Source organism: Eschscholzia californica, unplaced genomic scaffold (assembly GCF_041429995.1).
Source record: "Eschscholzia californica isolate CP2 unplaced genomic scaffold, dmEscCali1.0.p SCAF_1, whole genome shotgun sequence".
Classification (NCBI taxonomy): domain Eukaryota; kingdom Viridiplantae; phylum Streptophyta; class Magnoliopsida; order Ranunculales; family Papaveraceae; genus Eschscholzia; species Eschscholzia californica.
In genome coordinates, this window is record NW_028238198.1 from 34,689,591 (window position 1) to 34,699,553 (window position 9,963).

Sequence of the window (9,963 nt, forward strand, 5' to 3'; positions counted from 1 at the left end):
AAGGAACAAGGTCCTTCCAACTTGTAGCATTTTTTGAACTTACAACCTGGCGAAAACGGTAAAACCAAGCACAACTACCAAATGAAGGCCTTCAACTCAGTTGAGCACACGGACCGGCTAAAGAAGAGAGAACGAGAGCCAGACAGTTATCGCCATCTTTCGCTATTTCCTAGAAGCTCTTGGTAAATTTGCATAAAAAAGTAATGTCATGGAAAACTCCATCCTGGATTAATGCTCAACTCAAATGCTCAAATTACACTACTCTTGATCAATTTAAAATACGAATAAGAAACAAAATTTAACTATCACAACCTACAAGCCCCGCTGATCTAAAGGTGTCCATCAATAAATAAGCATTTCACCTCCCCAAATGCATCAGGCTCGCCTTGGAAATAAGATTCCTTTTTTCGTTCAATTCAGAGACGAGGCCTTCGGAAATTAGCCAGCTATCAATATCTTCTGCTATGTTGACCATCCCTCTAAAATTTACTGAAAGAACTTTCTTAAGCGACCTGCGGACTGAGACGCTCGTTTATTTGTCGGCTCCAAAACTAGTGCGTACTCGAAATCTGCAATGAAGATTTATTTAAAAATGGTAAAAATACAATTTTTGACACGAAACATAAAGTTAGTCTCCTAGACCCATAAACAGAGGCACTCAAGGTGCCAAGACATTAATTTTGAACATGAACAGGTGAGTTGAAAAACTAGGAGAGAAAAAACTTACCTTCGATGGCCTCCTTGTAATAACCAAGCATCTCCCGGGCCGTTCCTCTCCGTAAGTAGGATTTGACATTCTGAATCGGGATAAAAAGGAAAATAGGACAATTATATATCGTTTTTCAGATGTTCTACAATTGAGCAACATAAAAACAAGGGATAAACTATGATATTGATGAACGAAAAACTGGAATATATTCCTATAGTTACCTTTTTATCGAGACTAATAGCTTTCGTACAATCTGCCTCAGCCTGGACGAAGCTGCGTGACGAAATATGGATATTCAACTCAAAGTCGATAAGATACGATTTACTGAAAAACAAATCTGAGGGTGCATAGAAATTTCAAGAACACCAATAGTGTACAAACCGAAACAAGAAAAGTAAATAAATACAGAAATACCTTCCGAGTTCTAGGTATGCTGCTGCCCTGTTACTGTAATAAGTTGCATTCTTTCCATTAAGTTTGATCGCTTCGGTATAGAAGCCAATAGCTTTTGGCCACTGTTTATCTTTGAAGGCATTATTACCCTGAGTCAATAAATGGGTTTGAATCAAGAAAAAGAAAGTTTATTGACGTAAATCTAAAATAGTGAATGAGTAACAAGAAAAGAACAACAAAAGTTGTTATATGGTTAAAAGAATTCTTTTTGTGAAAATTTGAATGAATATAAAGGAAAATATGTACAAGAATTGGCAGATTCAGTGCCCGTCCGAGGCTGCTCTTCCCCGGCGGTTGATTCCACCAGGGCCTCAATTTTTGAAGGACATTTAACTTAGTTTCTTGTGTCAAAGAGGAGGTCTTGCTTCTTTTAGCTTCTACTTATTAGAATAAATGATTAGAACCATCTCCTAATATATAAAAGGCAAACTTCAAAGATACCGAAAGCTTTCTCCCTAACTCCAAATCATCATCCAATCCTTGAGAAATCCCTTCTTGTGAAATATAAAACACAAGCTCCTAGTTAAACTAGAGGCACCAGTAACATAATCATTTATCCTTGTGTGCCACAGCAAACTCAGATCCATCTTATCATACTTTTCGTCGTTTAGCTGAATAATACGGCTGGTGTTTCATCAAAGTGAAACCAAGGCCATTGAAATAGAAGAAAGATACCTCACCTTTTCTTTAGCAACCTCGGCAGATTCTTCCGGGCTCACTACACTAGTTGACAAGCTAGTCTTGGCAACGATCTCGGCATGCTCCTGAAGGGAATCAAACATGGTCTTCACGGTGTCCAATAAGAAGCGATCACCACTATGTCGTGCTATGAAGGACACAGAGACAGGACACTTTTCATGCAGACCCAGTGGAATTGAAACCTGCCATAGGAGAAATCCGAAGAAAAAACTGAAACTGTAGCAACATGATTCTACACACAACTAATCCAAACAATATATCAAAATTGAAATATCCCCAGTTTGAAGATGATTCTATTAGAAGAACAAAATAGAACATTTTACCTGACAGCAACCAGACATGCTAGCAATACTCATCAAACTAAAGACACGACTTTGGTAATCGTCTGAGGAAATATCTTTTGCACCAACTTTTGGAGGAAGATCAGCAACTGTAGGAATGACGAGAATTCCATCATCCTGCAGAACGATGCCAAAGTTATTAGAAGCAACAATATCTTAAATGAAAGCTAATTGAAGTTGGAAGGAATTTTTTAGGTCATCCTCACTTGATGACCTAGAAATAGTAGACAACCTACTATGGATCATTGAAGTTGGAAGGCATAAAAGTCGAAAATTCATTGGCAGATTGGCTCAACCATCCTCAAATTTGATGATTGAAGTTTGTTAAAGAAAAGGTTGATGAAAAAGAAGCTAAAATGTCTACTTCTAAACATAAATCTGATGAGTCATGGACTAACGTACCTTCAAAAGATTGTTCAAAGCAGACCTTGTTTCATTTCGAACTAATTGGCAGTTGCCAATCCTTTCATTAGTCGGCTCGACCAGTTGTTGCAGCTGTTGCGATATAAAAGGATCCAAAACCGGCTTGGTGGAGCTAATCCATTCCCCATGTTTATCTTGGAACTCATGCCTGCATTGAGAAGCAACACAACAGTTTCGTCTAATTCATCAGATTCAAGAACAAAAATCAGCTTGAAGATTACAAATCCACGTGCAATAAGTAAATACAGGGAATGCGTAACACGAATTCAGACATGAGATGATTACATCTAAGATAAAAGTTAAAAATATGGGAAAGCAAATTGGATCACTTAACCTAAACTGGAATAACTGAACCTTATACAAATTCCCATTTTACTTTCTTAGATTTAAATCTCATAGGAGCACCAAATTTGCAGGAAATGTCTGGCGCTTCGTAATTTAATACATGGACATCAAAAAAGCTAAAATAATCAATAGCCACCTCATTCTTACCTTTGAAGAAGCAGCATTGCATTTGCAAGTGATCTTAGTGAAGACGTTTGCCGCTCACCATTTCTGTTCTTGTCATGAAATTGGTGCAGACTTGGAACTTTGGAATCCAAATAGTCTCCAAGATTTGCATGCTTCAGAACTTGCTCTAAATTAGGAAGACATTTAGAGAAGGAAAACAAAGAACTAAAAGGGTGATAATCTTAACAAGAAACTTGATGAGTGATGTAACTGAAGAAATTATAGCTATATAGCATATCATAAAAAACAAAATTACATACTTCCAAACAGCTTCTCAGTGGATTTAGTAACCACTTGTGCAACTCGGCCAACAGGGATCTTTAGTAATTCAAAACAATCATCAGCAATTACAATACTCCTAGGTGCACGGGGATCCACATACGGTAGCTGCAGCAGAATATGACCAACACGACGAAGAATGCTACCATCCTTGGCAAACAATCCTACAGAACGAAGTTAAAACATCAAAAAAAATGTAAGACTTTATTAGTGAAATTCAAGAGGAATATATGGTAATGGGCATCTACTTAGCAAATTAGCTAGATAAGGATGACTTGAAACGTAACACTGATCTAAATTATCCTCAACTACAACTTAATGAAGACTAGACTCAATATTCTCCACTTATGATACACCAACCTGCAAAGGACAAAAACATACACCTATGTAATGATTAAGAAAATTATATAGCAGGTAAACGGGATCTAGAAGTGGGGTAATTCCAGACGAAGCAAGTGCTGTGTAATCAATCCTAGATGGTCGCCGCTTTGGGAAACAACAAAATTTTCCGGAGTACAAGGGCCGCCAGCAGACTACGATCGTGAGCGACCCTTTCATTTCTTCACTCGGGCAAGGGTCGCCAGCAGATTAAGAAAAACATACACCTATGCAATGAGTAAGAAAATTTTCCAGACTCGCAGGTGAAGGACAAAAACATACCTCTATGTAATAATTAAGAAAATTTTCCCTCAAACCCCACCACCCTTTCATTTCTTCACTCGGCCAAGGGTTGCCAGCAGACTACCATCGCCGGCGACTCTTACAAAAAGGTTTCTCATCTTCCTCTTCCTCCTCTCCTACAACCAGGAAGGACAGAGGGAGGTGGAGAGAGGGAGTAGGGATAAATGGTGGTGATGGTCGGAGGTAGTGATGGTCGGAGATAGTGATGGTCAGGGGTAGTGGTAGGAGTTAGAAGTGAGCTTTTTTGAAGGGTGTCCTGCGATGGAAGTTTGCTGGCTCCCTTGCCGCTGCGAGGAGAAGAAGTGGTGGTGGGTTAGGGGAAACAAAAACAATTTTCACACAGATATTGTGAAAGCCCCAGAACTTTTTTAATTTCCCCACCTAGATCAGTGAACACTCTTTATAAAAAGGTACTTTATCTGGTTGGCTACTTGGCTCATCTATTCTAATACTTCTTGGTCTCCATCGCCAGTCCTATCGGAATAAAAGGTTAGGAAGAGAAGTACTAGAGTTAATTTCAGGGAGAGATTCAAGATCATAAATTTCACTGGTGGAGTTTCCTATAGTCATACTGATTAATTGGAGAAAAACTTAAAGCAATAAGCATCACCACATCGTATGAAATTGCTAAGCCAATTTGATGGCGAACAGTTTATAATGTTAAAGAACATCATATCATGGTAAAGATTGTCGGCAACAATAGTCATCTAAAATTCCGAATGGGTGAGCCACTGGCAGGACACATTACCTTGACGTTTGGAACAAGTCGTCGGAAAATAAGTTGTTCCAAAAGCGCCTCATTGATTACAACCAAGGCGGATGTAATCGAATCATGGGAGACCGTGGTTAGCACAAAGAACTAACTGGAGATTAATGGCATTAATGGCTGTCTCAGGAGCAATAAGGTGTTTCAATTTGTTTCCAAGTTCCAACTACGTCAGAAATATGGAGTACATGTTAGTATGTTACTAGGAAGAAGATTCTTGAGCAATAAGGTGGTCTCAATTTGTTTCCAACTACGTCAGAAATATGGAGTACATGTTAGTATGTTACTAGGAGGAAGATTCTTTATGATTTATGTCACAAACACAAAGTCATGTCTAAAGCAAGTGGAGAATCTGCAGATATCTACTCTTCATAACCTACTAGCAAGAAGAGGTAATACATTTGGTTATTCCCTCGTGCCAGGAAATAATTACATATTGATACACAAAATTAGCTTGCAGTTTACAGGCATTAAGATTTTCAAGTGGTTTACGTATGAACGCAGATAATAAACGTACCCACAGAGTCGAGACTCGGCGAGACCGGAATAATCCTCAAGTTAGACAGAGCGCCGTATGAAGAGCGGAACCCAAGAATACCACAAAATGCAGCAGGTACTCTTACACCACCGATAGTATCAATACCTGCCATACATAATTGAAACCCAAATTTCATTTCCAGCAATTTGGCGGGTAATGTGAATTTGAAATATACATTCAACGAGGAAAAAGGGTCAGAATTTAAGTATGTCAAGCTATAGGTGTAAATCCTGCATCGAGAAATATGAAGAAACCCAACTATACAGAGAGCTCAAAATTCTCAACCTCAGTGATAATGTAAAATGAAGCAATATTCAGCAGAACGAAGCTAAAGACATTTTTCTACTCAAAATTGTGTCTAATCAACCCCTTGTAGTTCTTTTGATAGTTTGTTCAAAGCCCTCCTCTTTTAACTAGAACTAAGATGAATGAAGGTGTACCGCTACTATTACTTTTTTTCATCAAATACCCCTCCCGTCGATAAAAAAATGTTTTTTTTCAAGTTCACCTACGCCAAATATCATCATCTCCTACTTAATTCAAAAACATATTTGCAAGCAGAAACCGTGTAAGAAGACAATTAACATTCACCCCAACTGCTCTTATGAAATCACTTCATTTCTGAATGACCAAACTTGACCTGAATAGAAGTACAGTTGTAGATCTTCTCGGTCCCCAGAAAGATGGAAGATTATTATTCAGGCACATACAACATCTTGTGAAAGTGGGAATAAAAAGATCCACAACTCTTTATCCAACTTAAGGAGACTCACTCCACTGGCTAGATGACATTAACATGGGTAGTATGTCAAAGAATGGTGCTTTTTGGCACAGGGTGTTGGATGTGATTGGAAAAAGGTAAGTAGATACTACATTCGGCCCACATATACATATGAATATCATATATGTATGTATTTATATATGATTATATGTATGTATTTATATATGATTATATATATTCTTGTCTACGTTATTAGTTATTTACACCCTTTACTTTTAACTATTTATTGAAAATTGTGGAAGCACAAAATTTTAAGTCACTGTGTGGTAGCGCCCATTGAAGTGTTACCGAGCGTTAGACGAACGCATTGGAGTGTCTGAAGTGCATCTGTGTGCTAACTAGGGAAAATTGTTACACAATATGCATGTTAATAGTTACACATGATAGGATCAAAGAATGACTGAACTAGATATACCCATGCATGCAGCATTTGACACAAAGCAGTAAGACATGCAAAGTTCTATTATAAAGGCTATATGATAGGAAAAGAGCTGATAAAAGGGCTGACCCAGAGAAAAGTCAACTAGATTAGCAGCAACTGCTACAGCAGCTCCACTGGAAGAACCTCCAGAAATGCGTGAAGAAGCTGCAGGATTAGTTGGTGGATCATAATGCTTGTTACCTCCATTGATACTGAAAACAACAAGCCAAAGCAACTCAGAAATAGCAAAGTATAAACCTGCATATAGTTATAACATGACACAGAGACGTGCCTTATAATGATATCGCAAAAAATGGTATGTTCAAATGCTTTCATATCGTTTTCAAACAAGAATAATGTCCATACTGTTTTAAGCGTATAAGTCATGTTTTCTAGACTGATCAGTTCAGTGTTCCACTAATCCATCGTAATAAATAAAAACCAGTTAATTTCACGGGGACAAAAGAGCACGTAGAGATGTCCACACCTGTAAGCCATTTCATCCACAACAGTTTTCCCAACACAAGTGGCGCCACCTTCAACGACAGCAGAAACCACTGGTGCTGTCCTAGACGCAACCTCGTGTGTCTTCTCCCATTCTGGATTGCCAAATCCAGTAACATACCCTTCAACGTCAAATCTGTATATAAGTTCAAAAGAACGAATCATAACCCTAGCAATACCTAGGAAGAAACTCTCTTGTTGGGTCATACAACTTCATAAGCTCCATAATTAAAATACTGTACAATAAACTAAATTGGTAACCTTAAGTTAAGATAGTAACAAAATGAACATTTATATGATTAAAAGTGAAACTCTTACATGTCTGAGATCGCAAAAGTAAGACCAGATAAGGGATGAGGAGCTTTGGGAGGTGCAGGTGGAGGAGGAGGTAAAAGCTGAAACTTGTAAATGAAAGCCCCAAAATCTTCTTTTATAACTTTCTTCAGTTTTCTAGTCATTAAAAGGATACCAGCAACACCTAACCCTAGCAAAACCCAGATGTTAGCAGATGAAGAAGCCATGATTTACTAGTTTGGTTTCTATTCCTTGTTTTTCTTTTTTCTATCAATTCTTTTTATGGGGTTACTACCAGATAACAGAACTAATATCGATATCTCGTCTTAAACTAAAACACTAGGGATTGAAACTATTGTTGTTTAGATTGAAAGGTCTTAGGAAGAGAGAAAAGATGAAGAAGGATAACAAGAGTTGCAGAGAGAAGCCCAAAACCTAGGTAATGATATACCTAGATAAGGGAGTGATTTTAGAACTCAAAGAAAACCCTTTTTTTCTTTTGGTGACAGGGGGGATTTGGGCCACGGTAAGATCAATCTTGATAGTCCAACAAAAAACAAAAAAAAAAGAAGATCAATCTTGATGGATACAGTACATTCAGTAGTACCGTGTTATGTTGCGAAGACAATTTAACCCGTTTATAATTGAAGAAGGCTGCTAATTCGAAAAATAAAAAAGTATACAGAGTATAAAGAACTTATTTAAATTGGATTTTTGAGTTTAAGGTCCAAAAATAGGGGGGTAATTAGTCATATATCCACTCCTAAATCAATAAATAAAATAAAACCAAAATAAATCGAAAATGTAAAATAAGTCCAAAAATTCACTATTTGGTGGGCTCCATGCATCAATTCTGTAATTTTCTCTCAAATTTGCCCTTTCATAAATATTTTTTAACCATTGGTAAACCAAAGGTTTATAATGGTTGAGTTAATACAATGAATATTTATGGTGGATATTTAATGTTAATCTTTATTTCCAAAACTTATATTTTTCTAAAGTAACCTACCAAATCAATGGAGATTTACCTAAAACTAGTTTCTCTCTCCCAAACACGAGTTTCTCTTTCTGTAACTATATGTTCTTTGAATTCAAGAAAACATATTATTTCCAAAACTGATATTTGTCTAAATTAACCTACTAATTCAATGAATATTTACCTAAAACGAGATGCTCTCTCCCAAAAACGATTTTCTCTCTCTGTAACTCTATGTTCTTTGAACTTCAAGAAAGTATGAATTTGTGATTTGTTTTTTATCTCTACCTCGATCCAATTAAACATCTACAAATTCTTTCGTGAGGTTAAAAAGCAAACTATTTTGCTAGCATCTTACTGATTCTACTAGCATATTTTACATTCTACTAGCATCTGATGAATGAATTGGACAAAGTAGTTTAAAAAGCAAATACTATTTAGCTAGCATCTTATTGATTCTAATAGCAATTTTTACATTCTATTAGCATCGGTTGAATAAATTTGAATACAGTAGTTTAAAAAGCAAGAATATTTTGCTAGCATCTTATGAATTTGTTACAATAGGTTAATAAATACTTTTAGTAATTTTATGAAAGAATATTTATGGTGGATATTTAATGTTAATCTTTATTTCCAAAACTTATATTTTTCTAAACTAACCTACCAAATCAATGGATATTTACCTAAAACTAGTTCTCTCTCTCCCAAACACGAGTTTCTCTTTCTATAACTATATGTTCTTTGAATTCAAGAAAATATATTATTTCCAAAACTGATATTTGTCTAAATTAACCTACCAATTCAACCAATATTTACCTAAAACGAGATGCTCTCTCCCAAAAACGATTTTATCTCTTTGTAACTCTATGTTCTTTGAACTTCAAGAAAGTATGAATTTGTGATTTGCTTTTTATCTCTACCTCGATCCAATTAAACATCTACAAATTCTTTTGTGAGGTTAAAAAGCAAACTATTTTGCTAGCATCTTACTGATTCTACTAGCATATTTTACATTCTACTAGCATCTGATGAATGAATTTGACAAAGTAGTTTAAAAAGCAAATACTATTTGGCTAGCATCTTATTGATTCTAATAACAACTTTTACATTCTATTAGCGTCGGTTGAATAAATTTGAATACAGTAGTTTAAAAAGCAAGAATATTTTGTTAGCATCTTATGAACTTGTTACAATAGGTTAACAAATACTTTTTAGTAATTAAAATATATTATGTGAAATTGTTTTTGTTACATTTTCAGTATTTTACTATCATTTTCTAGATTCTGTTACCATCTGATATGAATTTATTACAATAGGTTGATTCTAATAAAATTTTATGCTGGTAGAATCTTATCGAGTCTAACAACATTTTTAACATTTTATTTTAACGTTTGTTTTTTCTTACTCTTCAATACTGTAGATGATGAATGAAACCATCAATCGATTCTCTCTCTCTCCCACTCGATGCTTTCACCTTTTTCATTCGGTTTAATTTGGGCGTCGATGATGAATGAAATCAAAACCTAGTTCATATATTAGAAAGTGACGATGCTCTCTCTCTCTCTTCGGTTTGCTTTTGCCCAATTCT

The 9,963-nt window shown here is 36.0% G+C and overlaps 1 protein-coding gene across 1 annotated transcript; it reads right to left on the minus strand.

Annotated features, from left to right (window-relative positions):
• Positions 1 to 209: 209 nt before the first annotated feature.
• Positions 210 to 8,070, minus strand: TOC64-III (translocon at the outer membrane of chloroplasts 64-III). Its single transcript, XM_086652849.1, has 13 exons — positions 7,424 to 8,070; positions 7,089 to 7,241; positions 6,689 to 6,813; positions 5,379 to 5,504; positions 3,396 to 3,578; positions 3,118 to 3,262; positions 2,605 to 2,773; positions 2,185 to 2,319; positions 1,843 to 2,043; positions 1,124 to 1,251; positions 931 to 982; positions 728 to 797; positions 210 to 569 (listed from the first exon to the last, which is right to left on the minus strand). The coding sequence occupies exons 1-13, from the start codon at positions 7,624 to 7,626 to the stop codon at positions 487 to 489; spliced, it is 1,773 nt and encodes a 590-aa protein (XP_086508975.1). The 5' UTR covers positions 7,627 to 8,070; the 3' UTR covers positions 210 to 486.
• Between the last annotated feature and the right edge of the window lie 1,893 nt (positions 8,071 to 9,963).

Bases quoted from the DNA above. Each gene is read 5' to 3' on its own strand.
- TOC64-III (XM_086652849.1), bottom strand. From the start codon at position 7,626: ATGGCTTCTTCATCTGCTAACATCTGGGTTTTGCTAGGGTTAGGTGTT. The intron at 6,814-7,088 runs GTGTGGACATCT...TGTTGTTTTCAG, and splicing joins GTGGATGAAATGGCTTACAG to TATCAATGGAGGTAACAAGC. The intron at 5,505-6,688 runs GTCAGCCCTTTT...TATGTATGGCAG, and splicing joins TCTAGTTGACTTTTCTCTGG to GTATTGATACTATCGGTGGT.